Genomic DNA, 26,934 nt, shown 5'->3' on the forward strand with positions numbered 1-26,934 from the left:
TTCACCCTATTGTGCCGTGTGCTGACTAAACAGATGGCTGGTTGAGCCCATGCATGGATCAAGCAGGGCTCCGGGCAGACGGGGAGGAAGAGAGAAGCAGGCTGGATGTTGGGGGGAGGGAGGGGGCTCGGTGTGGGGAGGTGTCGCCTCCGCTGTGTAGTCCCACCTGGCTGACACCTGCTTGCGTCTCTCGGACCCGCCAGCCACTGTCTCTCCTTCTGCTCCGGCCTGGGCCTCCGCTGTGCCAGGACGCGCGCGATAGAGAGTGCAGTAAAGCATAAAGGGTGCGGAGCGCACAGCCGCGAGCCGGTGGCGCTTTCCAAACCACGAGCATGGAATTGGCTGAGGGGGGAGGGAACGAATAATGTGGTCACTCAATCCACGACTGTTTGTGGGGACGCCGCGTTTCGCTCACAAAATACACAGTCAATCCACTTTACGGTATGTTCTCTGTGAAGCGCTCTGAGACATCTCAACGATGTGATAAGGCTCGATATCAAATGCAAGGATTATTATTATTATAAGGAGGGAGGGCAGAAGATTGGCGACGAGTGTTCTCCTCTCCATCCCTCCTCTTCTCCACGCTCCTCCTTGTCCCGTTTCCAGCTGGTGTATCATGGCTGTTGGGGCTGAGAGCTGCTGTGTGAAGCGATTGCACAGACACTTAAGTGCGTTAAGCTGTAACCGAGCGCTCAGCCAAAGCTCGCACCCCACTGCATCGTTAATGACTAAAGTAGTCCTGGGATAAGGACTGATTAATACCCTCAAAGGGATTGATTGGCGTGCCTGTCGGTCAAGCCATTTATCAGCAAAAAAAAATAGGGAGTCTTGATTTTTCTCGGGGAGGAAAGGAGAGAGTGAGGCAGACCCAGAGACTGTGGCTCTAACCTGCTCGACAGGAGAAATGGGGGAAAATGTGAAAGAATTAAAGGAGCGGATTCCGCGCTCGGGCTCCTGTGGCGCAGAGATAAACTTGGGTATAAACCCTGGCGTATCATAGAGGGAGGGAGCGAGCGGAGGAGATGGGACGGAGAGAGGAGAAGAGGAGATGGGGGAGAGTAGAGCATCCCAGAGCATGTTTGTGGGGCCGATGCTGTCCGCAAATTGAGGGCCGGCATTTACTCACAAAACACACAGTAACTCCACTGCACCGCAGGTTCCCGTGAAGCATTTCAGGATGTCCTCCAGGTCCCCTTTATACGGAGCCTTTCACATCAGGAGGATTTCTCCCAAGTGTTTCCACAGGAGTTCCTGTAAACTGTAGTGACTGTGTTTGAAGACTTCTGTACAAGTCTGGTTTACCAAGAGACTGAAGTCTGAGCAGTAAACTGCACTTTCAAATATATAGGTCATATAATGGGGAGCAAAAGCATATATGTGTGTGTAGATATGTCTGTATGAATATAGATATGTCTGTTTGATACTTGTGTATACAGAATATATAGAAGTGTATCTATATATAACATGTATAAATATGTATATATATATATCTGTTCTATATTATATATAGATGTGTGTAATATATATATATTGATGTTATATATAATATACAGATGTTGGCCTATTTATAATGTATATAAAATTATTCAAGCGATCAAGAAAAAAATCTGTGTCAAGTTGACCCGGCTTTGATCATTGTACAGACAGCGAAGCGAGCGAGTGAGCGAGTGAGTGAGTGGTGGTGGTGAGCCCGCACTGATGGAGGATTGTATTACAAGCCAAGCCAGCCAGCGCCGCTGAAGTCTGCAGACTTTCCCCTCATCTCTAAAGCAGAGCTTTTGGGCGAGAGCCAAGATCATCCCACTCTGCAGCGCTTCAGCATGCCAGGAATGTACAGAGCCCCGGCAAACACAGGAAATACCTCCTCTGCTTAACAAGCACTGCAGCTGCATTGGGAGGGACTGCGGGAGACAGCTCATTGGAAAGAAAATGGCGAAAGGAATTTTACTTCTAGGGCAGGGGTGAAATCAGGCGAGGTTTACCCCTTCCTCCACCCCCCACACTTCCCTCTGTGGAAATGTTAGGCAAGTTTCCTTACTCCACACGCCTCTGTTTAACTAGCAGTAAGTAGGAACCCGGGTTGTTAGTCGATTCGCTGATCGTTTTTCCGGGGGTTAATAATCCCTCTTTCCCCCAAGAAAAAAATAATAATTTTGTGGCTCAATCCACGGCTGGTTGTGGGACTCTGCTCTGCGCAATTGGCTGCTGCGTTTCGCCCACAAATACACAGTCACTCCACTTTACGGTGTATTCTGTGAAGCGCTTTGAGACGTCTCAACGACGATAAAGATTATCACTTGGACCGTGTTTTAAGTGACCGTTCTCCACGTGGCGAATCCGAGTCCCGACCACCAAGTTTGCTTCGAGACGCAGTTACACAATTCTTAAATTCGCTCTCTGACCAGAGGCTGTTTTTCTGCAGCTCTGAAAACCTCTGACTCATTTGTTGCGTGCGCGCGCCTACCCATGCGTGAGTGCGGTGGTGGGGAAGGGGTGTCCATGTGGGTGTGGGTGTGAGAGCTCACAATTGAGACACACGAGTGTGGGTGTATTTGTGTTTGTTCAAGTGGATGCGGAGGAGTGTGTTTATGTGGCGCACCCGGCAACTGTTGACAAATGGGATGAAAAAAACCAGTTTGGGGGCATTTGAGAGTATCAGCCACGTCTCACCCTGAAACTCAGGGGTGTAGGCGGGGGATCGAACTGTCTAAACCAAACTGACCCAGGGTTCACTAACGAGTCACAACACAGGACCGTCCAAAGAGGGGATAATAATAATAATAATAGTAATAATAATTTTACTTCTATAACTTATTATTATGATAATAATCCTTGCATTTAACATGGAGCCTTATCATGTCGTTGAGATCTCTCAGAGCGCTTCACAGGATTAATTGTAAAGTGCAGCAACTGTGTACTTTGTGGGTGAACCAGTTTGCGTACAGCAGTGTCCCACAAACAGCCGTGGAGTGAGCGACCAATTTTATTTGGGGGATTTGTTGGCCAGGACCGGTGGATGGTGATGGGGGAGAGAGAATTTCCCTTCTCTTTTCGAATAGTGCCATGGGATCTTTAACGTGATCAGGCAGATAGGGAGCTCAGTTTAACGTCTCATCTAATAGACAGCGTCTCCGATAATGTCATCCGAGTGTCACCTTAGACTATGTGATTCCAAGTGCCGACGTGGGGACTTGAACCCACAACCTTCTGACCCCGAGGAGAGAGTGTTAGCACTGCGCCAGGCTGAGATACACACACAGGGGGAGAGCGGGGGAGGCAGCACTGGGCTGTACGTACAGCGAGAGCAATCGCTGAGTGAGCCTGGTGTGTGCCGGTCCGCGCCTCGCGGATTACAGTCTCTCCTGAATAAATTGAGCTGTGGAGTTCAGTGAACGGATTAATGTTTTACACAGATGTTTCTTATCTGGCTCTTGGGATTCGGGGCGTAATCTCCAGTTGGGTCAGTCTGAACGTACACGGTGCTGGGGCCCTGTTACGTAAGGCTAAACCGGCTTTAAATAAAGCGAATCACAGAGGGCGTCTGGACAATCTCAGGACAATGCCCTCACCTTCACTGCACACACGTTGCTGTTTCCTGTTGTCGTCTCTATTCAAATGATGTGGTGCTACTACATAAATACTTCCAGTGATTAGAGGAAAATCTGTTGGAATGGGTCCCAATGTGGCTTTATGCATTGAACGTCTGGTATAATCCTCGCAGCTCCCAATGCCTCAACCCGTCTAGTTGTCTCCCCCTCCCCACCCACCCTCCATCCTCCCAGGGATACCTGGGCTGAGGGTCTCTGTGCTCCTCCGGGATCACTTCAGTGAGCCTTGCGGGGCTTCTGGGCAAAGAATTCCAGGAGGCTCTTTGTTAAGCTTCTCCTCCTTCCTCTATGTCCTCTCTCAAAGAGGCTGAGTCTTACTCTCTGTCGGCTCCCAGTCCTTACTCACTCTGTCTTGAGGAAGAATGAGCAAAGTTGGCCTGTGTGTGTGTGTGTGTGTGTGTGTATGTGTGTTTGGGTGGGGGTGGGGGGGGTGTGTTGGGGGAGTGGGGAGTGTGTGTGGATGTCCTTGGGTTCTCTCTTCTTTCTCCCCCCGCCCCCAGTGTTTCCAGGGAAAAATGGACAGTCACTTATGATAGAGATTCTGCAAATTCTTGGCATATCTCAGTGGGTGAGGGGAGGAACAGGAAGCCTCACCGCTTTTTCCCCCTCTCCAGTGCCCCTCAGCTCAAGTTGATGGCTGTGGTGACTGTGGTGTTTGGAATAATTGTGGGGAGGGGGAGTGGGGGTGCTGAAGAGACCCAATGGAAAATACTGAATAATCCCTGCACCGCGTATTTGTCGTCAGGAGGACGTCTCTCAAAGCGCTTTGCAGGATTTTACTGTAACGTGGGGTCACTATTTTGTCGGGGAACGCAGGCGAAGATTAGCACATGGCAAGTTTCCTGCGAACAGCCAAGCAAGTAGAGAGAGGCATGGCAAAAAAAAAAGAGAGAGAGAGGAAAGAAAGGAGAGTGAGAGGAAAGAAAGTAGGGAGAAAGCGAAGGGGAAAAAAAAGAGAGAGGAGAAAACGGAGAGGGAGAGAGAGAAAAAAAAATGTGCTGCTTTTACCACGCGTTGGGAGTTTGTGCACAAGGATTAGGAGAACAGAAGCCCTTTTCAAACATAGGAGTTGGGAGTCTTTGAGGCCAGTTCCTTTTCATATGTGTGTGTGGGGCGGGGGGTGAGGGGTGAGGGTGGAAGGAATCTTAAATGCTCTGGTTTCGAGAGCTGATCGTCACTGTTTGTCCAGTTGGAGCTTGGCTGGGTTCCACTGTTCTGACGGTTGCCATGGAGGTAAACACTAGCAAGTGGCGCATTCAGAGAGAGAGAGAGCGAGACAGGGAGGGGGAGAGACGAGAGAGAGAGAGAGACAGGGAGGGGGAGAGACGAGAGAGAGAGAGAGACAGGGAGGGGGAGAGACGAGAGAGAGAGAGAGAGAGCGAGACAGGGAGGGGGAGAGACGAGAGAGAGAGAGAGAGAGAGAGAGAGCATGGTCTGGCTGGAAATCTGAGCCCTGGGTTTCAGGGTGTGAATCGCAGGACAGCTTCAGGCAGCAGGAGGTTTCATTTCACAACCTCCCTTTCTTCTCTGTCTCTCTCTCTCTCTCTCTCTCTTTTCCCAACACCCCCCCCCACCCCCATCGAACTAATACTGACAGACAACTTAAATTACCTTTCAACCCGAGGTCAGGTTCCAACACTCGTCAGAGTTTGTTTACAGAACAGCCCGACAGACACAGACGTGGACACAGACACACACGCAGACGTAGATACACAGACGCGCGCGCACACACAACCGCACTCTTGGACAGACACACAGACACGCACACTTAGACAACAGACAGACGGATGCAGACGTAGACAAACATACACACACACAGCGCTTTGCAGGGAGGGGCAGGTCCTGATTGGCTCCAGCAAGTAATCAGTTGAAAGCGATCGTATTATGTGACTGCACCCCCCCCCCCCAAGCTCATTCTGTCGCACCGCAAAAATACTTTTGGGGGTTGTGGAGAGGGTTACTTTCGGATAATAATATATAATAATACTATTTGCATAGTATTTGCATTGGTATAGCGCCTCATCGCGTCTTGAGACGTCTCAAAGCGCTTCACAGAATATATTGTACATTTTGTGGGCGAAGATTTCAGATGAGCCGTGTGTATTTGTGGCACGGGCTGGGGACTGAGGGGAGTTAAAGGGAAGTGACCCTCGGTATACATATAACTGGCCTGTGATTCCCCGGTTAACACTCCATCGCCCCTCTACAGTGGATTTCGGCAGCTTGCCGAGAGTCTAAACTACAGGCTCTGCTCACAGAGGAGATACTATAGAGGTCTCTGAGCAAACTCTCTCTCTCGATCTCCCCTCGCCCGGGCCCTTCTGACAGATGCTCTTTGAGTTAATGGGTGACATGCTTTCTCTGAACTGTTCAAAGTAAAGTACAGCGACAAGCTTTTCTGAAGAGACGGACACTTTCCTGGAAAGAGTAGAGTGTTCTTTGCTGGCGTGGGTAGGGGTGAAATCAAATGGACTGTGTGTTGCAAGGAATCAGAGCCCGACCTCTCCAAACATGTATCACCTGCTAACACCCCCCCCCACCCCTCCCCACCGAGGAGAAATCCCAGGAAAATCTCACAAAGTCCACTGGCATCCCGCCCCCTGCTCTCAGCCTATAGCGGTCGCCTCGGCCACTCTCCGCATCAGCCAAACACAACGAAAACAAAGTGTGGAAGTGTGTGTTTGTGTGTGTTTGTGGAGTAGGCGACAATGCAGTGGATTTAACCTGTTCAGTTGGAGTCCCCTGTGTGGTGGTATAAACCACCTCTGTCCACCCAGTTACACTCCCCTAATTCCCCCCACACTCAAAGGTCACTCCACTTTACAGTGTATCCTGAGAAGCGCTTTGAGACGTCTCAACAACGTGAAAAGGCGCTCTATCAAATGCAAGGATTATTATTATTGATTCCCTGGTTCAGTTGCGCATTTGAGAAGTAACTCCGAGATGCCTTGCAGCGTAAAGCTATATAAGTGCGAGCTGTTGTTGTTGCTTTGCATTGTTGCAGTGGGGGAAGAAGGGGGGAGAGATGTGGGTTTAAATCTCTCTTCTGCTCCCCCCACCCCCCCCAAGTCATGAACTGGCGGGGAGGAAGAGAGCATTGATATACCAGAGGGCAAGAGATTCTCTATTCCACCACCCACCCCCCCCCCCCCCACCCCACCCCGGTTGTCCCGAGCCAGGGCAATAGAGGGAAAAAAAAACATTGGCTGCAAAACAAAAAAGGTAAAGCACCGTAATTGCATTTCGCCATCTCGGTATTATTTTCCTAAGCTTTTGGAGTTGGTTGGATTGATTAAAACATTTTTCAATATTTTGTTCGTTAAAGAGTCATTTAAAAACACAATCATTTGTGGTGACAAGCAGGGATGGAGGCTATGCAGTCATGCACAATAGAACTGAGCTTGCCAAGAATCAGAGAGAGAGAGAGAGAGTTACCCTGTGTGTGTGTGTGTGTGTGTGTGTGTGTTTGTGCGGGTGTGTGTGTGTGTCTTGTTCCAGCCCGCACCAAACACTGTTTTGCGATTGAGCATTCATCTTGAATGATCGAGTGAGGGTGGGGGGGGGCGGAAGGTGGGGGAGAGGAGTCAGAGAGACAGTCCCGGGGTTGGGGGGATACAGCCCCACCGAGGTACTGTGTGTAATTAATATGCAAATGATGTGGAAGAATTGTAAATGAAATCTTAAAAGGCAGTTTCTCAGGGATAAGAACAAGTGGAATTTTGCATAAGAAGTGCTTATAGATATATATTTTAATATGCGTGGAAGGGGGAGAAGCGGGGGGGGGAGAGGATGCAATAAACTTTATAATATGAACGTTATTAACTCCGAATAGTTCCCTGGAGAGATTCCTGGCCTCTATTAATTGTTAAGGTCGATTTTTTTTTTTTGCCTGGTGATTTCTCGCTCTCTCTCTCTCGCAATATTCCCTCACACACCCCCTACATCATCCCCACCGTCCTTGCAATTAATTCAGTTCAACTCCCATGTTGACAGAGAATCCCAGACTGTGAGCTCAACAGACCCTGACGTTGAACGGGGCTTGAACCCACAACTTTCTCACTCAAGAGGCAAGAGCCCTAAGAAGCGAGCCAGGCTGACGCCTCAAATGGGTTATTTTTATGATGATTAAGTTTGTCTTGGGTTATACATTACACATTTGATGGGTATGAGCGGCTGATTGAGCTGTGACATCAGGAGAGAAGGGGGTTGGGTGGGTGTGAGAGAGAGAGAGAGAGAGAGCTCCTCGTTGGGTGAGGAGAATGAGCATGAGAGAGGATTCAGGAAAAGGCCTGGAGCTCCCACACACTAATCCATAAGCGCACTGAGACGCTACCCTGCGTGGAGGGCAGTGCAAGTTGTTGTTAATTGGTTCCCCGATCATTTAAAGCACATTTCCTTTAGCCGAAATGTGCCACCATTTCCTTCCTCTACACTCTTCATCACAACACCCCACTTTCTCCACCACCTCTCTTCCACCCCCCCCACCATCTTGCCTGACACATATCTGCGCGCTCGCTCACATTCTCAATCGCAGACCCTTCCAGTATCACTAGAGACTGTCCGCGAGATCCATAATTGATAGCGTTCTCCTTGAACCAGATGTCTTGTGTACCAGCAAAACCCCAACCAATAAAAGGGCCTGGGAGCCAGACGGAAACTTGGCAAGATCTTCAATCATCAGCCTTTTCCCTCGCAACCAGCGCAGCGATTCAATACATTCCCATCATTATTATTATTATTACTGTAATATTATTTGGGAAACGAGGGGAGCAAAGGAGCCCTTTCCATTTGTGGATATTACTCGCTCCCTTCCTCCTTCCATCCCTCCCCACCCTTCCTCTCTCTCTCTCCCTCATTCCCTCCCTTCCTTCCTCCCTCCTTCATTCTCTCGCTCACTCCCAACTCCGACAATATAATACGCCGCTCCCCACAGCAATGCACTGGAGCGTCAGCCTTGACTGTGTGAGCTCAAAAGTTCTCAACTGGGATGAGGAGGGAGGGAGAGAGAGAGAGAGCGAGAGAGAGAAGGCCTAGGGCACACAACTGTCATGACCCTGAAGCGGGGGTGGACATGTTGTTTGTGTAGGACCGAGTAAAGCCTCGGTTCTGGTAACCATGCGCTCCTCTGGGCAGGGCGGAAGGTGGGTAGCTGGGGCAGGTTGAGCCTGGGAATCTCCTGAGGCTGGCAAGAGGTGCTGCCCCGGCTAATGAGCCACAGCAATTGGCAGCCAGCAGCTCTGCACCACGGCCTTACACGTCTTATCTCAGCCACGCCCAGGCCCGAAAACATTAAAAATCCATCTATTTCCCTAATACGCCAATTATCACCTAAATTATAGCCTCGAAACTACTGGGGCGGCCAATGGGAGCGCGCGCTCGGCAGATGGGAGTTGGTGCCAGGCAACTTTTTCAAGGATGAAAGGAGAGAAACACAATGTACGTTCTGTGGAGAGTTTGGCACCTGACAGGCCAGGGATAGGGTCAGGCTGCCCTTGTCAGCACCGCTTCCCAGAGCGAGGTGGGGGGGGGAGAGGGAAGAAAGAGAGAGGCGGAGGGTGGTTAAACAGCACTGTCTGCTCTCACAGTTCATTCGTAAGGAACTGATCGACCGGATGGTCTGGGAACAAGTTGGTTACTCATTCACTCACTCGCAGCTGTTTGAGGGACGTCGCTGTGCGCTTTTGCCTACAATATACACAGTCACTACACGTTCCCAGTAAAATTCTGCGAAGCGTTTTGAGACGTCCTCCCGTGTGAAAGGCTGTGTGTCTATATGATGTGTATAGAGTGTGTATAAAGTAAATGTCAAATGTGTTCATTTCGTTGGGGGTGGAGGGAAAGGTGGGGGGGGGTGGGGCAGGGTGTTGAGTGCGAGGGAAGGGTATGGTGGGATTCGGCCCCCACCCCAAGTCAGCTTGGTGCCCAGCTCACAGCCAGCCTCGAACGCGGGCTGAGGAGAGGTTGGGGCAGTGAACTGGCCGCCGTCACGCTGGGCAGGCTCAGGCTTGCTCAGTCGGGCTCCCTTTGCGCTCAGTGTGTGTGTGTGTGTGTGCTGAGCTGAGCTGAGCTGCACAAAGGCAGACAGAGATCTGTCTCTGCTGAGACTAATAAGTCCGCACTCCTCCGCACGGCACCGGGTCTCTGCCACAAGGCTTCTGATGATGTTTTTAATCAAGGGGGTCCGGGGGCAGACAAGAGTGCTGGGAGCCGAGAGTGGGGGGGAGGGGGGGAGGAGGAGGGAGGCTATTTCTGGGGACTTTGCTATGCGCCTGCCTACAAAGCACACACTCACTGCACTTTACAGTGAAATCCTGTGAAGCACTTCATAGCTTTGACGTATTCCCGAGTGAGTGAGTGAGTGAGTGAGTGAGTGGAGCTGTATTGAATGTAAGGATTATTATTAGCATTCATTCAGGGAACCTTTGACAGGACTTTACGGAGGCGGCAGGGTTGAGGGGCGGGAAGTGGGGGGGGGGGAAGGTGGTTGAAGAAATGCATGACATGCAGCAGGTTTGAGTTGTCTTAAAAAATGTGGAGAAGGAACATGTGGCTACTCTTACTCTCTTCAGATTGAGACGCTTTCTTTTTCTCTCGCGCTCTCTCTTTCACCCTCGTTCTGTTTCTCTCGCTCTGTCTCCCTCTGTTGCGCTCTCTCTGTCGTCTGTCGCACTCTTGCGCGCGCGCTCTCGTTCTGCCTCTCTGTTGAGTTCTCTCTCTCTCGCTCTGTCTCACTCTGGGTCTCTCTTTCTCTCGTGCTGTTGCTCTCTTTCTACGCATCATTTATGTACGTCTTACTTTGTCCAAAGCAATGTACCAGATTTGTACATTAATCTGATGCAATCATTTCCCCTCTCCTCACCCACGCCCGTTGTTGGTTACTGCAGGCTTGGCTGGTTTAAGATTCCGATTGGGCGCTGCACCTCAGGACTTGACATAATAATCTCTAATAGGATTAAGCGTCGACCCAGTTAAAGATTTTGACCGATGATGGCTAGTGGAAGAGCAACAGACGAGAGGGAGCTAAGTCTACTGAGCACATTTCCTCCTCCTGTCTCGATTCCCCCCCCCCCCCCCCCCCCCCCGCTCAGAGCAGAGCTCGATAAAGCAACGCTCTCGACTTCTGCTCAACTCACGGCCAAATGGTCTCTCGAGACGGTGGAGCCCAGCCGTATCGACCGACACCTTTATACAATGGTGGACATTCACGGTGTAGGGCGAGGCCAATCGGACCATCCAGTCTGTACGGGTTCTCTCGCGCCCTATCCCGTAACCCTTTAAGCCTCGATCTCTCCTATCTATGTGTGCGTGCGCGCAAGAGTGTTTGTGTGAGTGAGAGATTGATGTGTGTGTTGGCGTGCCTTTGCACAAGAGTGAGTGTGTGTGCGAGAGAGAGAGTGATGTGTGAGTGTCTTCGTGTGTGTGTGTGTGTTCCGCACACTTGAGTTACTTTCAGGTGTAATGCCTAGTATTTAATAGGACGGGACGGGGGGCAGTGCAGGGTGGGTGGGCCCGCTGGTGGTCACCTTCTCGAGAGACCATTTGGTCATTTACGAAGCATGAAGAGTGGGGTTGTGGGACCTTGAACGTGACTGAGCCTCGCAGAGGGTTTGCATTATCATCGGCTTCAGCTGCCGGATCCCGGGGGTGGGGCGAGGCAGGGGTTGGTCAGAAAGCGTGAGCGAGGCATGGGAGTGACAGCGCCGAGCGTGGGCCGTGGCTGGCCCTCCTCTCAGCCTTTTGTTCCTCGGAACGAGGGGTGGGCGTTCCGCCAGCTCCTGGGCACGGCGCCTGGCACAGACTCCGACCTGGTGCAGGGGGCCGGCATCCGCGCTCGCACAACAGTCTGCACTGTCTCCTTGGAGGGCACACAGCTGAGCAACAGTCTGACTGTCACAGCTACACACACATACACACAGACTCACAGTCACACACAGTGACACGCACACAGTCACACGAACACAGACATATGGACACGCACGTGCACACGGTCACACGCACGGATAGTCACAGCTTGGTAATGGTCGGAAAGGAGCAGAAAGTCAACGTTAGGTTCTGGAGGCGTATCTTGAACGAAATGAGGGGCAGATTAGCGGGACTGTGGGAGGGAGTCGGTGATCTTCTAAGGGAGGGAAATGTTTCGCGCTCAGCTGGGCAGCGGGATTGCTGGGCTGGGCTGAGACGCCAAACAGGTTTTCAATCGGGTCTCTTGTTGCAACAGACACAGAGAGAGAGAGAGAAAGAGAGAGAGCTGATTTGTTCCAGTAGATACACCCCAGCCCGCAGGTGATTTGGAAGCGAATGTTTGACAACATTCGTGTCTAGTCTGGTTGTGAATTTAAATGTGCGGTAAAGCTCCGGGCTTGTGCATTCCTCCTTCTCCCGCCCTCCGCCTGCATTCAAGGTGGCTGGTTGTAGGTACAGTGGGTTTTCCTGTCTGAGGTGAATGGTACAATGTACGTCAAGGACCACAGCCCAGACAGAACAGAGCAGACCAGACCAGACCAGACAGCGCAGTCCAGAACAGACAGGACAGCTGCTCACAACCAGCACCTTGTGAGCAACGTGTCAGGAGGGGCTGCTCACTGCACTTCGGACAGGCAGGTTTCCTGTTCGGAACAGGCTGTGAGTGTGAGAGAGAGAGAGAGAGAGAGAGAGAAACTCCCTACTGCAATGTAGGAGCACTTCCCTTCTCTGCGTCACTCCACGATCAGAGTTCCGAGCATTCGCACACGCTCACCGTCTATTCCGAACAGGAAACCTGCTGTCTGTCTGTCCGTCCGAGGTGAAGTGAGCAGCTCGTGTGCGAGGTCACCCACCCCACGAGACGAGGCATTAAGATCTTAGTGGAAGGAACAATCTTGGGCGGTTGGGGGGTGGTCAGGGCTGATGGGGTTGAGTATCCTCTGTCCATTCCCTGCGTTTTCTTTAAAAGGTAAAAGAGCAAACGGTGGAGAGTGTTGCCATCACGGAGTGGGTGGTGGTGGGGAGGGGGAGAGATCGAACGTCCCATACAAGAGGATCGAGCAGGGACTGTATCTGTACACACAGCAGTAACTATGTACTTATTTATTGCGAGTTCTTACTCTAACTCTCTGATGAGGCGGAGGCAAGAGGGGGCGGGCGGGGTGGGGGTAATTACGGTATCTGCTTCAAGCAGTCTTCATCGTAAGCAAACAGGTGTCTGTTCTGACCCGGGCTGCTAAATGTAACATCCCCAACCAGTGACGGTGGTTTATATAAACATACATATATATAAATTCTGCCACCAAACAAACAAACAGCTGTGTTTAATCTACCTGGACCAGCCCCTCTCTCTCTCTCTCTCTCTCTCGCAATTACCCCTGCGTGTTCAATCAAGCACCTCGCGGCTATTTGCGGGACGTTGCTGTGCCTACATCGGCTGTTACGTTTTCCTACCCCGTACGCACACTGTCCCAATCGCAATCTGGCAACGGCGGGCTTGTGGCTGGGACCTTGGGAAATTGCGGGCAGGGAGGGAGCTGGAGGAGCCCAAGGGAGAGGAGAGGACCGCCCAGTCCCAACAACAATAATCACCCGCCCCCTCTCCTCGCCAACACTGACTCTAAAGCCCAGAGCAGTCCCACCGGGGGGAGGTTTGTGGTTAGAATCCCAGCCTGGGAATAGTGTGCAGTGTTTAATCATCTCAAAACACACACACACACCTGGCCACCGTATGACAATATAATTGCACCTCCCGATGTGTTTATGTATTGGGTTTGAAGATCGGCTCTGGGCTTTAGAGTCAGTGTTGGCGGAGAGCGGGGGGTTTAGAGATGGTTAATGAGCACGTTATTATTATACGCTGTTATCCAATCCATTTATACAGCGCCTTTCATGTCGGGAGAACGTCCCAAAGCGCTTAAAATGGTTATAATGACTCCTGTGCTGCTAGCCATTTTTTCGGGGGTTTGTCAGCCAGGACCCTGAGAGAGAGAAACTCCCTCCTTTTTTCCAACAGCGCCGTGGGACCTTTAATGTCCGCCATGAACAGGGCACGGACGGGGAGTGGGATTTACCGTCTCACCCGAAGGACGGTGCCATTGGCAATGCTCTCTCTCCCTCCCCCACTGTGCTAGAGGTCGTCAGCCTGGACTGTGACCTTAAAACCTCCCAACATGGTGGTGGTGGGTGGGCGGGGGGGGGGGGCACAACCTTGTGAGGCAGAGTGGGGAGTTGAGTGACTGAACGAGGCGTGCTGAGACAGTGCCACTCAGCGGGCCCTCAGGCCATATCCTTTCATTGATGTATTCCCCCTCCCCCCCCCCCACTCATATATTATGGCTGCTCTGACTTGCTTATTGATCGGCTTTGGAGCCTGAGTCTGATCGAGTTGGAGTCTGGGAGTTGGCAGACTTGCTCAGTCGTCTGAGAGTAAAACCCCTTCGGGCTCCTTGGGTTACCAGTCTCCAAAACGGAATAGGTTTTTGCTGTGATTTTTTTGGGGTTCGCCGTCGTTTCTAAACCCGAACGAGTGCGAGCGGACAGAGCCGTCCAGACTCGGGCTTCGGGTCTTTTTCTTCTTCGAGTGTTTGGAACGATTGTCGAATTGAATTTTGAAGCTGTTTTACTGCAGCGCTGTGTGTGTGTGTGTACACATTTGTGCAGGTGACACTTCCAGATTTAACGTGGGCCTTCAGCGCAGATTATACACAGGACCATACACAGATCAATAAACAGGATTATACACAGGCCTGTATGGAAAGTGTGTGATAAACAGTACTTAAGCGTTAAGAGAGTGCTACCACCAAAGCCCACCCGCCCCTCCCACCCCCCTTTTTTTTTGAAAGAGCTGAGGAACAGTCTTACTCGAGGGATTGTCTAGTATGAAGAGAGTGTATTTTCGGAGGGGTGAGGGGGTGTATTTTGAAGCTGTGCAGGGCGTGTGTGTGTGTGTGTGTGTGAGAGAGGCTCTGGGCAGTGTGTGTGTGTGTGTTACAGAGACAGTTCCTGTACGGCACACATAGTGCAGCGTTTGCAGTTTCAACCTTTCCGTCTGGCTTCCTTGTGCTTCCTGTGACCCTCGCGACGAACAATGAGCTTAAAACTGACTCACAAGTTGCACGTTCTGGCCAGCGGTCTATCCCACCCTCGCCACACACACACACCCACACACATACACACAGGAACACACACACACACACATCATCACCGGCTGCCACATTTGCCATGACAACAAATTAGTCACTAGACTTGGTGTCAATTGCTTTGAAAATGTTTATTGACGAGGCACCGTAAATCCGCCGCAGTCCTTTCACATTGGCGGGGACTTCACTGTCGCGGAAACCGGCTGCGGCGCTCGACCTCGAAACGCTCAGTCGCTCAACGGGTTGCAGTGAGATCCTGTGAAGGACTTCCAGACAACAACTTGCATTTATATAGCGCTCCTCCCACGGGGCAGCGTCCCAGAGACGTCCTCCCGAGGTGAAAAGGCGCCATAGCAAAGGCAACGCTTGTATTATGTATAATATATATATATATATATATGTAGGAGGTTTGCAAGCTGCCATGGGTGGAGTGGGGGAGGGAGACACTTACTTGTGCTACAATGCTGTCGGGCTGTGTGCCGAGGTACGTGAGAGAGAGGATAAGGCACGTGCACTGGGAGCTGATTGCAAAGTGGCTTGACACAGCTCAGAGAGATATAGAGGATGCCTCTCTCTCTCTCTGTCTCTCTCTCTCGGCCCTCCTCCCTCCCTCCCTCCCTCCCTTCCCCGGGCTGTGTTGCGAGCGCATAGCGGTGTCTGCTGTGCAGGGATGGCGTGACGGTGATATCTGAGGACAGCTACAGAGGCTGTCTAACACTAATGTACTAATTGGCTGTCTGGCGAGTCTGAGCTCCGATAGGATTTCTGAAATCATCCGGGAAGAGCGTTGCTGAGTGGCGGAGAGGTCTCGGGTTGTGGGGGGCTGTTATTGGGTTGACTGACTGGCTCTCTCTCGTTCCCTCCCTTCCTCGCTCCCCCTCTCTCTCTCCTTCACTCTCCCGCCCCAACTACTCTTCTCTCCCCCTTTGGGGCTTTTGGTGTTATCAACAACAACAACTTACATTTACACAGCGCCCCTCATGCAGGGTAGCGTCCCAGAGCACTTCACAGTGGCGGAGCACGGCACTGAACCGGGCGGAGGGAGAGGTGGCTGTAGGCACTGTCAAAGAAGAAGGTCATCAGCTCGGAAGGAAGTGGGGATAGAAGGAGAGTGTTCCAGAATTTCGGGTTATTCTGTTTTTTAAAACGATGAGAGGAGACACGGGGGAATTCTGACCCCACACAGTTGTACTCCTCCCTCTTCCCCCCCCCCACCCACCGAGCTGCCGATGAGGTTTCCTCCTCAGTCGCTGGCAAAGACCCTCACACAGCAAGGTGGTAAATCGCGACGTGGGGATGTGATATTTATCACATCCCCAAAGGACGACGACACTCTGCTCTGAGTGACAGCCCAACAACCCATGTTCATACTTCACATCCCGTCTTATTTTACTGACGTCTTTTAAAATATCTTTCATCCACCCCTCTCTCACTGTCTTATCTCCTTTCCTCACTCCCTCCCTCCTTCCCCCCCCTCTCTCTCTCCTTCACTCTCCCTCCCCTTCCCCTCCCTCCCTCCTCTCACTCTTTCTCTTGTTCCCACCCTCCATCACTGTCTCCTTCCCTCACTCGTACACTTGCACGCATGTACACATTCTGTGAAGCCTGTGTGTCTGTATTAGACACACTCCCCCCCCCCCTCCCCACCGCCGCCCCCCTTTGCATTTGGCTTTGAACCACACACTGGTGTACTCAAGTCTTGTGAGGGTGGAAAATCACTGTATGTTTTTTTTAACGTATAAGCGCAGGGTTCTGAGGTAGATTCAGGTGAAAGAGTATCTCAGTACTTCCAAAGAGAGAGAGAGAGAGAGAGAGGGAGGTGTTGGTAATCTTGAATAATATCTTACTTACAAACCCAGCAGTCCTTTTCACACAGATTAGCAGCCAAATGTGCCCACAGAGAGAGGCATTGAACCAGTCCCTGTGCACACAGTGTAAGCAGAGCTCTCTCTCTCTCTCTCTCTCTCTCTGTCTGTCTGTCCATCACATTACTGCTTAGAACGTTATAATCCTAATTCGCTTCCCAGCCCCACTTCCCGGCGAATAAATAATGTAAAAAAAATCTGCCGTATAAATTGCTGTCTTCATAACTAATTTATTTAATTAATTAATTAAATTGAAATCTGGCCGGGCGGAGAGAGGGAGGGGGTTAGAACTAAGGAACTGTCAGCAGCGTAGACTTTGAGACTGTCAGAGTCTGGAGGCTGACGCTCCAGTGCAGAGATGGAGGTGGGGGGGGGGCGGCGGAGGGGAGCTCCGCATTGTCGGAGGTAACATGTAGAGATGTTTAACTGAGCTCCCAGATTTCTGCCCTGTTGAGGTGGATGTTTAAAAGAGAACGGAGAGAATCTCTCCCCCCAGTTGGTGTCCTGGCCGACCGTCTCACTGGATAAAATCAGTCGTTCGTGGCTGTTTTGTGGGGACGCAGTTTGTTCGCCCATGAATACATAGTTACTGCACTTTACCGTGGAATCCCCTGAGACGCTTTGAGACATCCTCCTGATGCGATCAGGCGCTGTAGCAAAATGCAAAGATTATTATTATTATCGTGGCTGTTTGTGGGCCGTTGCTGTGCGCAATTGGCTGCCGCGTTTCGCCCACACAATGCACAGTCAATCCACTTTAGTGTCACAGTCAATCCTCTTGGTACTAGTGTATCCTGTGAAGCGCTTTGAGATGTCTCGACAACGTGATGAGGCGCTATATAACAAATGCAAGAATTATTATTATTAGACACGTGTTGTTAATGAGAGCTCTGGCTCTCTCTCCATGGGGAGTGTGCTGGGCTCCCCCCAGTACTTGGCTCTGGGTCTCGCACACACCGCCTCCCACGGTGGAGAGGAACACAGAGAGGAACACACAACATCAACTCCCATCAGCTGGGGCTGAGGGATTATTGAGACTCCGAGCAGCTTGGCTAGATTTCCTCCTCCTTATCAGCTTGTGCTTTGTAGTGTTCCCACACGAGAGCTGCCAAACCAAACTGCAATAGGAAGCAGAGCTTTCTGCGCTGAGTCCCCAGGCCTGGTTTAGACTAGTCTGAGCCCCTGGCTGTCTGCCAATGCTGCAGGGGTTACAGCATTAGATTACTGATCGGCAATGCCTGGCTCTTCCTTTCCTAACCAAGACGAGAATGCTGGCAGAGAGCCAGGCTTCTCTCTCGCTCGCTCTCTCTCTCTGCTAATGCTTGAGCTCCTCAAACCTCGGGGGGGTGGGGGAGGAGGAGGGGGGTCTGTCGCTCACAATGTCCCAAACCGTCTCTCCCTCTTCTTCACCTCCTCCCCCTCCTTCCCCTCAAACCCCCCCCAGGTTTCAGGGCAAAATTGCATTGGCTCACTCCCTCACTCCTCAAGGTGAGACAAGCACTGCACTCAGAGAATTAAAGGCAACTTCCCTTCTGTCGCCGAAGAGCTGGCACTGGGACTGAGGATTGAGAGAGAGAGAGAGAAATGGAGAGCGAGAGAGAGAGAGCGTGACAGACTGAGAGACAGAGATGGACAGAGAGCAAGTGACAAGTGAGAGACAGAGAGAGAAGAGAGACGGACAGAGGAGGGATTATAATTTGCAGCGAGACTTTGCTGCTTCGGGAAGTGCAGTTACAGACTCGCCTGCTCCATGGCTATTAGTCATCTGTTTAAAATTCTATATAAAAAAAATCTGGAGCCTCGACTGGATCCTTTGTGGTCTCGGGCGTGGGCGGAGTGAGATTTTAACCCTTGCGGATAAAATAGAGGTTACAGCAACAACAAGTTGCCTTTATATGGCGCCCCTCCAGGCAGAGTAGGTTAGAGGACGAAGGTGAAATCAACGTGTAAAAGTGCCATTTGGCTGTGCCTTCGATTTGGGACATGTTCTTGTGATCGCAAACCTGGTTTGTGTTTTTTCTCACTCTTTATAAATTGGTCCAAATTCTTCCTCCCATCCCCACCCCCCCCACCCACCCCTACCCACGGGCTTGTCCAACGCTAACGTACCAGCTTTGCCAGTGAGTGTCACCAGTCAGTGCCTGACCTCTCCCCACGCGGCTGCCACACACGTACACACACGCAACCCAGTAGCGTTGATGCTTTCACCCCGTCCCCACAAAAAAGACAGCCTCGGCCGAGACCAGCAAACTCAGCACGGAACCGGGGATTTCAACCTGTTTTGCCACCGTGCTGTCGGGAGGAGGGGGGGGGGGGCGAGGTGGGGGCCGCCAATACACCGGGAGAGAAACTGCTGTCTCTTTGCCGACACTGCGTGGGGTGATTAATGTCGGCCTGAACGAGCAGCTCAGATCGGTATAAACCTCGTGAGGGTTGTGTGTGTGTGTGTGTGTGTGAACGTTCTTATCTGAAGGACGATGCCTCCCGACAATGCAGTGCTCTCCTCCTCGCTGGGTTGTGAGCCGGGGTGGGAGGGTGAGGTCGTGGGGGGGGGGGGTGGGGGCTGGAGGGAGTCTCCGGCTGTGGGTCAGGAAGCCAGACATCCTCTCTGTGCTTATTGCGTGTTTTGCTGTCTGACTCACAGCCGCACAGACTCGGGCTGTCTGAGTGTCTGGGTCCTTTGACGTTTCAGAGCAACAAACAGAGAGGAAAAAAAACAACCACGACTTGTGACTTTCTCTTTTGATTGGAGCCGTCGTCAACAGATGTCCTCTCGCTCCTCTCTCTCTCTCTCTCTCTCTTGACACCCATTTTCAATCTCTTTAGCTCTCTCATTCATTCTCTGTCTCTCGTGTTCCCTCTTGGATTCTCTCTTCTCTGTCTCACACACTCTTTTTTTCTCTCTCATTCTCATGTTCTATTTTCTCACACGCTCTTTCTCTCTTTTCCTTATCTCTCTCTCTCTCTCTCTCTCTCTCTCACATGCTCTCTCTGTCTCTCTATCTCTCTCGGTAGCGACGCTTCACAACACTTGAGAGGAAGTTTCCGCCCTTCCCAGTCTTAACCGCAGGCCCTGCAGTGGCAGACATGACCTGCCTCACCCCCGCACCCCCCCCCCCCACCCGCATTTCCTGGCTGAAGTGTCCCGGTGCTGTGTGGGCGTATATTTTTTAAACATTCCGGGCATGAAGTGTATCTGAGCTCGAAGGGGGAGAGAGAGGGGGTAAAGACACTACCCCACGTGAAGAGCGCTATATAACTGCAAGTTGTTGCTGTTGTTGCAAAGAGGCTGAGCAGTGTGTGTGGGGGGGGATTAATGTGGGCGGGTGTGTGTATATTGGGGTGGGGGGGGGGGATGAAGAGCGGATTATTTCAAAATTATTGTCACCCGGTTTTTTTTCAAATGAGGAAAGCACCGAGAAACACGGCCTGTTTTAAGTTAAGAGGGTTTTGCGGGGCGGTCACGGGGAGGGTTGTAAAATACTGCGCAGGAAGTTGGTTAATCATCTCGAGGTATTTTCATCCCAAACAGAAGTCTGTGCTGTGTGTGCAGTCAGTCTCTCGCACTCACTCTGCTTCCTGGGTCACCGGGAGGTGGCTTTGCTCTCTCCCCCCCCCCCCATACACACACACACACTTATACACACACACGTTTTGTGGGGGGGGGGGACGACGACTGTGAGCTCACGGTCAAACGACAATCCCCCTCTCCCTCTTTCTCCACCCCTCACGGGAGAGTCGTGGGAGAATGGAGAATCTCTGATCTTGAAGTCACCCAAAAATTCCTCAACGATGGAACGGAGTGAGGCAGCTTTCCTTTGACCCGAAATTTCACGTGCTCCCAGGCCTAACATCTTGCAGCGTGAGGTGGAGCAAAATGATTTTGGAAACTAATCTGCATTTGTCACAATTCGGCCCGCGGAGGGGGAGGGGGGAGTTTACAGGGATGGGTGGAGAGGAGAGATGAAAGAGCGAGGAGCAGAAAGTAGAGTGCGAGCAAATCGCCTACGATCATACTTGCGATGAACTTGCTCCTCGTCTCACCAGAGAGAGACACTTATCAGTCGTTGGCGTCAGCTGGAAAGCTGGCTGGATTTCAAGAAAGATAAAGGAGGGAGAGGAGCGTACTCTTGTCTCGCGCGCGGCCTCGTGGTCACCGGCTCTCATTGGAGCTTGTTCCCGGCCCTTTCCTCGCCTTCTTCCCCAGAATAGAGAGGGGATTGGGGACATGTCAGGCCAGACCATGGCCAGGAGACAACAAGGCACTGCCCTGCGTTAGGGATGCTTTGTAAATCCAATGACGACAGCTATGGTTTATATAGCTCCACTCACGCACCAGCTCTGGCTCCGTGTGTGTCACCCACTCCTCTCTCGCTCTCCCCTCTCTCCCCCCCCCCCGAGAGAAAATAACAAACTTGTAAGAAACCCTTGTTACCCACTCTTCTGGTTTAGGTTTGATTTAAAGAGCACTGTATCTCCCGCTGCCTTTCTGGGCCAAGCTCTGGGGCGAGATCGCATGGTTCCTTTAACTGCCCAGTGAAATGTGAATGTGCTATAAAGCCGCTGTGTGGGGGGGATAACATCAAGGGGTGGGCGTGAGGGGTTTCTCGTTAGGGATGTGGGGGGACAGAGAGGGAGAAGTAGACGCTTTAATTCATCCTGTCTGGCAATCCTTCCACTTGGGCGAGTTAGGGATAAATGGAGACGGATTAAGGCCGGCTGGGATTAAAATATCAGACTGCGTGCGGCTCACATTCAGTTGGGCAATCAAGTCAGTCACAGGAAGCGTTCTGGGTGGTGTGGGGGGTGGTTTGGGGGGGTGCGGGGGCGTGGTTTACAGCTACAATTAGAGACGTGAATTAAAGCCGTCTGACTCTCGCACGTTGCCCGGGACACGTGCGGCGAGAGAGTGTCTGGGACCTGCCCGCCCGCCCACACTCAACAACAACAACTTGCATTTAATTAGGGTAGCGTCCCAGACCCTTTCACAGTAACGGGAGGGGAGGGGGAGGCATTGACACAGGAGCCCGATAGTGGGAGGGAGGTGAAAGGTTACAGCTGGAATAATTAAGACGTCTTGTCCTCCCATGGTATCTGTTCACACTTGACCTACATTACAGTCTGCGGCCCGGACACACTGGGATTATTCTTCTTTATTATAAGTGCGAGGATTATTATTTGCAGTAATCTTTAACATCTTTCTTTTTCTTTTGTCTTTCCCTCTCCTCTCCCCCCCCTACACACACAGGTGCCTTTTGACCAAACTGTGTTTAAGAAGTTGAAACAGGATGAGGCAGTGTCTGACATCAACATCTCAGCTGAGAAAGAGCGACAGGCAGAATGGTGGCGATCGTTCTCCTCTGCATCCAACGCCAAGGTACGTCCCGACTCGTCCCGCTCCGACCTTGAGGTTACGGGATCATGGGTTCAATTCCCCGCAAGCTGATGAGCTCACAGTCTAGGCTACGAGGGTGGGGCGGGCGTTGGTTGGGGTAGAGAGCATTGCATTGTGCTACCCTTTGGGTAAGACATGAAACCCAGCTTCCTGCGTCTATGCCCTGTTTAGGTGTATATTGAAGATTCCCCAAAGATCGGGGGGAAAGGCCCCCTTTTCAATTGAATTATTGAGGTGCAGGGGGTCCAGGATTGGGGGAGTTGGGGGCGGGTGTGTTACATTTGGTGTTCTCGATGTCCTCTGTATGATGATTGGGTTCCCAATTTTACGTGTGGCCCATAGACACAGACAGCCCCCTGCGCCTGTGGTGTTGGGAGGTGAGTTTCTGGCGACTTGTTGTTGATGAGGTGTTTTGTGGTTTATCTCTTGTGCAGAATGTCCTGGGGGGTATCTGTGTGCACCCTCAGCAGAGGCCGTCCGCCTTCCGGCCCTGGTCTCCGGCTGTGTCAGTGAGTGAAAAGGACACTGGTCACCTACTAGCTCTGCCTCGCGACAGGTAAGGCTCTGCGCTCATCTCTTGGCGACTGGGAAGTTCTTTTATACCAACACCCTCCCCACCGCCCCACCACAGATAAACTTGGTCGATCACCGCAAGGCTGTTTGCGGGAACGTCGCTGGGCGCAAACCCAACTGCCGCGTTCCCATCGCGCTTCATAGTAATGTCGGGGAAAAGAAACTTGCCGGGTGGGAGAAAGGCCATTCGGCCCCTCGTGGGTGTCTGTGCCAGGGCAATCCTTTCAGCCCCCGTGCAAAATACACAGTCACTACGCTCTGTGGAGCCTGGCATGAATCTGTGAAGCAGGAAGTTTGAGACGTCCTCCCGACGTGATAAGGCGCTGCGTCAAATGTAAGAACGGTTACTGTTACGACAGTAAAACTCGGCCGATCTGTCTGATCTGTCCAAAAATTGTATCTGACCACCCCACGTTCCCGTTCGATTCTGTGCAAGTTTGACGTAACTCGGTACGTTGCAGAAATGTACGTTCCCAACTAACCCGACTCGCGTGAGGTTGACTAACGAGGGTGTGTAATGTCTGCTGTGCTCTGCGCTTCCCTTCCCTTCCGGCAGTTTCTACGTGTACAAAGCCTACGAGAGCTCCGTGGCCCCCAACGTTGCCCTGGCCCCCATCCCCCCGCAGAAGAGCGAACAGGACTCGCCGGCCGCCTACAACGGTGAGACCCCCGCACACGCCAGCTACAGGTCCTGGAAGAGGAGGGCGGCCGCCGAATGTCAGCCCGACCCCGAGCCGGCCCCGACCCCTACCCCAGCCGCCTGCCCCCCCGAGGACAAGGAGTCCGAGGCTGAGGTCGAAGTTGAATGCCGGGAAGGATGTAAGTCAAGCTGCTCATCGAGGGGGGGGGGGGGGGGGGGGGGAACGTTTTTTGCTCCTGGTCAGCGGCTCTTCCCCCATCCACCCCCAACCGATACACACGTCGCTCGTTCCCCTCCCGGCTCTTTGCGAGACCTCGTTCTGTGCACAAATGGCCACCACATTTGCCTGCACAATACAGAGTCACTACACTTGCCGGTGATTCACTCAAGAGACATTTCACCTGAGTCATAAGACGGGAGGATTATTATTTTTAGTGCCGTGGTTCTCACTGTTGTTGTGGTTGTTGATGTGGGATGTGGCGGTGATTATTTTCCTCTCTGCCTCTCCCCCAGTCGCTTCCTCGCTCTCCTCGCTTTCTTCTCCGTCCTTCACGTCGTCCGGCTCGTCGGCCAAGGACCTGAGCTCGCCGGGAGTTCCGGCCCCGCCCGGGGGTGTGTCGGAGCACCTGGGACCTGGCGAGGGGCACGGCAACGGGCTGGAGGGGGAGCTCGAGCATCTACGGCAGGCCCTGGACAACGGCATCGACACCAAGGAGGCCAAGGAGAAGTTCCTGCACGAGATCATCAAGATGCGAGTGAAGCAGGAGGAGAAGCTGAGTGCCGCCGTACAGGTCAAACGCAGCCTCCAGCAGGTGAGGGGATGGGAATATAACCTTTAATAATAATAATAAATAATCTCCACTCAAAAGATGCCGGGTTTGCTGTCGGCCATCTTACTTTCCGATAGGTTGGTGGTTGGAAGAGAGGGAGAGGGTCTGTTAGATGAGCGTTAGTCATGGCTGGTCACTGGGGTTAGTTAGCACTGGTCACTGGGGTTAGTTAGCACTGGTCACTGGGGTTAGTTAGTGCTAGTCACTGGTCACTGAAGTGTTTGCTGTGTGTTCGTCAGGAGCTGGAGTTCCTACGAGTGGCGAAGAAGGAGAAGCTGCGGGAGGCCACCGAGGCCAAGAGAAACCTGCGGAAGGAGATCGAGCGGCTCCGAGCCGAGAGCGAGAAGAAGATGAAGGAGGCGAACGAATCTCGGGTGCGGCTGAAGCGAGAGCTGGAGCAGACCAAGCAGGCGAGAGTGTGCGACAAGGGCTGTGAGGCCGGCCGGCTGCGGGTCAAATACTCGGCACAGGTAACGCCCATCAACCCCACTGATGGAGAGATAACTCCTCTGGGTTTATTTCTTTGACATTTCGTGCAGTAACATCTCTCCTCTCTTCCTGTTTCTGTCTGTCTCTCCTCTTTCTGTCTCGATCTCTCTTTCTGTCGGTGACTCATTCGTTCTCTCTGTCCCTCCGTCTCTTTCTCTCCGTTTCTCTCGATCTCTTTCCATCTGTCTTTTTTTCTCTCTCTATCTCTTCCCCCCCCCCAACTCACCCCCCTCTCTCTCTATCTCTCCCCCCCCCACCCCAACCCCTCTCTATCTCTCTCCCCCCCACCCCATCCCCCCCTCTCTCTATCTCTCCCCACCCCACCCTCTCTCTCAGTAGTTTTGTTTTGCATTTCAAAGTACGTTTGTGCGTTTGATGGTCGGGTGACGCGGTGGGAAGTTAGAGAGGAGAGGAAACCACAGTCTCGGTGTGGGCGGCAGATGAATCTTGGTGACAGGAACCCAGAGAGTGACCCAACCTCGACCTCCAGACAGACTGACAGACAGACTCGCTGACTGACTTAACTGCTGGGCCGATGGATGGGGGGATTGCCCTGTGTTGCTCTGTCGCCTTTTACCTTTTAAATCCTTGAACAGAGGAGATTTAGAGATGGGGTTTGGGGTGGGGGGGGGGGGGGTTGGGTGTGGTTTGTTATTCAGTCTTAAGACTGTTAAGATGAACGATGAAAGAACAATTTTTTTTAGGGAGGGGGGGAGGGAGATGAGATGACAGTCGCTGGGTTTTCAGCAGAAGAATCAATGAAGGAATTTCTTCACCTGTTGTGATTCGGGAAAATTGAATTGGGCTGAGAAGTTATAACCCCCCTCTCTCTCTCTCTCTCTCTCTCGTGTTATTCCAGATCGCAGAGTTACAGATCAAGCTGCAGAGAGCCGAGGCGGACAGAGAACAGCTCCGAGCGGACCTGCTCCGGGAACGGGAAGCTCGGGAACACTTGGAAAAGATGGTGAAGGAACTGCAGGAGCAGCTCTGGCTGAAACCGTGCGAGGGGGTGGGCTCGAAGGACAGCGAGATCTAGAGCGGGGTAGGGGAGGGGGATTGGGGGGAGTGCCAGCTCGCCCCACTCTCCCCTACATTCCCGTTACGCACCGGTGCTGAACGCACCCCAAGGCGGCACCGAACAAGATTTGACTCTCTTTCGGAGGAAGAATGTTACAGATCAAGGTGCCCGAGAGACAGTGAAATACTGCACACCCTCCCTCCTCCGCCCCCCCCCCCATCCTTCTCACCATCTCTCTCTCTGCCTGTCTGTCTGTCTCCCTTCGCTCGCACAACGCACGTGGAATATTTTGCTGAGATTTAAGTGACGTTAGTCCAGAGGTTTTTTTTAGAGAAAACAAAAACCTTTTTGTTTTGGGGGTCAGTGCTTTTTTCTGTTCCACTCCATCCCCTCTTCTCTTCTCCCCCTCCCACCTCCCTTACGAACCCGATCGTGTGTGTGTTTCTACGGCGATCCTGGATGGAGCGGAACTGGACGGAACGATAGGATCAACAGGTGCTTTTCATTCGCTCGGACACCGCGGGGGGAGATTTTGATATTTTTGTTTATAAGCTGTTCGTTCAAAGCGATGGAAGGGAAAAAAAGGCTCGGGACGGATCAACACACGGGGAGAGACTGACACAGAGCCTCACCTTTCTCAGCCGCTCACTTTCCGCCTTGGACTGACCTCGTGTAGAGATTTCCCCACAGCAACAACAACAATGTCAACCAGTTTCATTTATATTGCGCCTTTCGCATCGGGAGGACGTCCCAAGGGGCTGGACATCAACACGAACAACACCAATTTCATCTGGACCGTCCTAACCACGAGTTACTTTGGAAGAACTTGTGTGTCTCTCTCCCACCCCCCACCACAGACCCCCCACCACAGACCCGTGCCCCATACACTCAGGAGGAAATGCCCGTCACGCACTTTTAACGGCGTTTTTTTTTTACGTTTCTCGAGCACCGAGACGGGTTTTGTGTTGACCGGTCGAGGAGGACAAGAAGCTCGATTCCCCGGTGGAGCTTTGGGCGAAATGTGGGGTGGGGGGGATCCAACAGACAAATTGTCTGACAGTGAGAGACATGACACAACCATCTCACTTTCCGGACCGAGAGTGTGAAAACGGGGGAAAGAAGAGGTGGCGACGGGGCTGTTGGGGGGGGGGGTGAGGGGGGAGAGAGGAGCAGAAAGGAGATTGAACTGAGAGACCTCCCACAAATACGGAGACTGTTCCGACCATTGGAGCCTATTCTACGCGAAACGCAAAACTTTTTTTATTTTTCCGCAGTTTGAGAGACTGTCCGTCACTGGTGCACCCTATATGGTGACGGGGGCCGGCAAGGAGGGGGCTGGTGGGGTTGGGATTGGGGTGGGGGGAGGGAGGGAGGTCTTGTGTTCACAGTATTTACGTCGTTCTCTGTATAT

The 26,934-nt window shown here is 52.2% G+C and overlaps 1 protein-coding gene across 1 annotated transcript in view; it reads left to right on the plus strand.

Annotated features, from left to right (window-relative positions):
• skia (v-ski avian sarcoma viral oncogene homolog a) overlaps window positions 1–25,739 on the plus strand; it is a 54,464-nt gene extending 28,725 nt beyond the window's left edge. The window contains exons 3-8 of the mRNA XM_042343694.1: window positions 21,827–21,955; window positions 22,408–22,529; window positions 23,103–23,365; window positions 23,700–23,998; window positions 24,256–24,486; window positions 25,365–25,739. Of these exons, the coding sequence (XP_042199628.1) occupies window positions 21,827–21,955; window positions 22,408–22,529; window positions 23,103–23,365; window positions 23,700–23,998; window positions 24,256–24,486; window positions 25,365–25,541 (1,221 nt within the window). The 3' untranslated portion in view covers window positions 25,542–25,739. The remainder of the gene's footprint in view (window positions 1–21,826; window positions 21,956–22,407; window positions 22,530–23,102; window positions 23,366–23,699; window positions 23,999–24,255; window positions 24,487–25,364) is intronic.
• Window positions 25,740–26,934: the final 1,195 nt, after the last annotated feature.

Source organism: Callorhinchus milii, unplaced genomic scaffold (assembly GCF_018977255.1).
Source record: "Callorhinchus milii isolate IMCB2004 unplaced genomic scaffold, IMCB_Cmil_1.0 Scaffold24, whole genome shotgun sequence".
In the NCBI taxonomy this organism is placed as follows: domain Eukaryota; kingdom Metazoa; phylum Chordata; class Chondrichthyes; order Chimaeriformes; family Callorhinchidae; genus Callorhinchus; species Callorhinchus milii.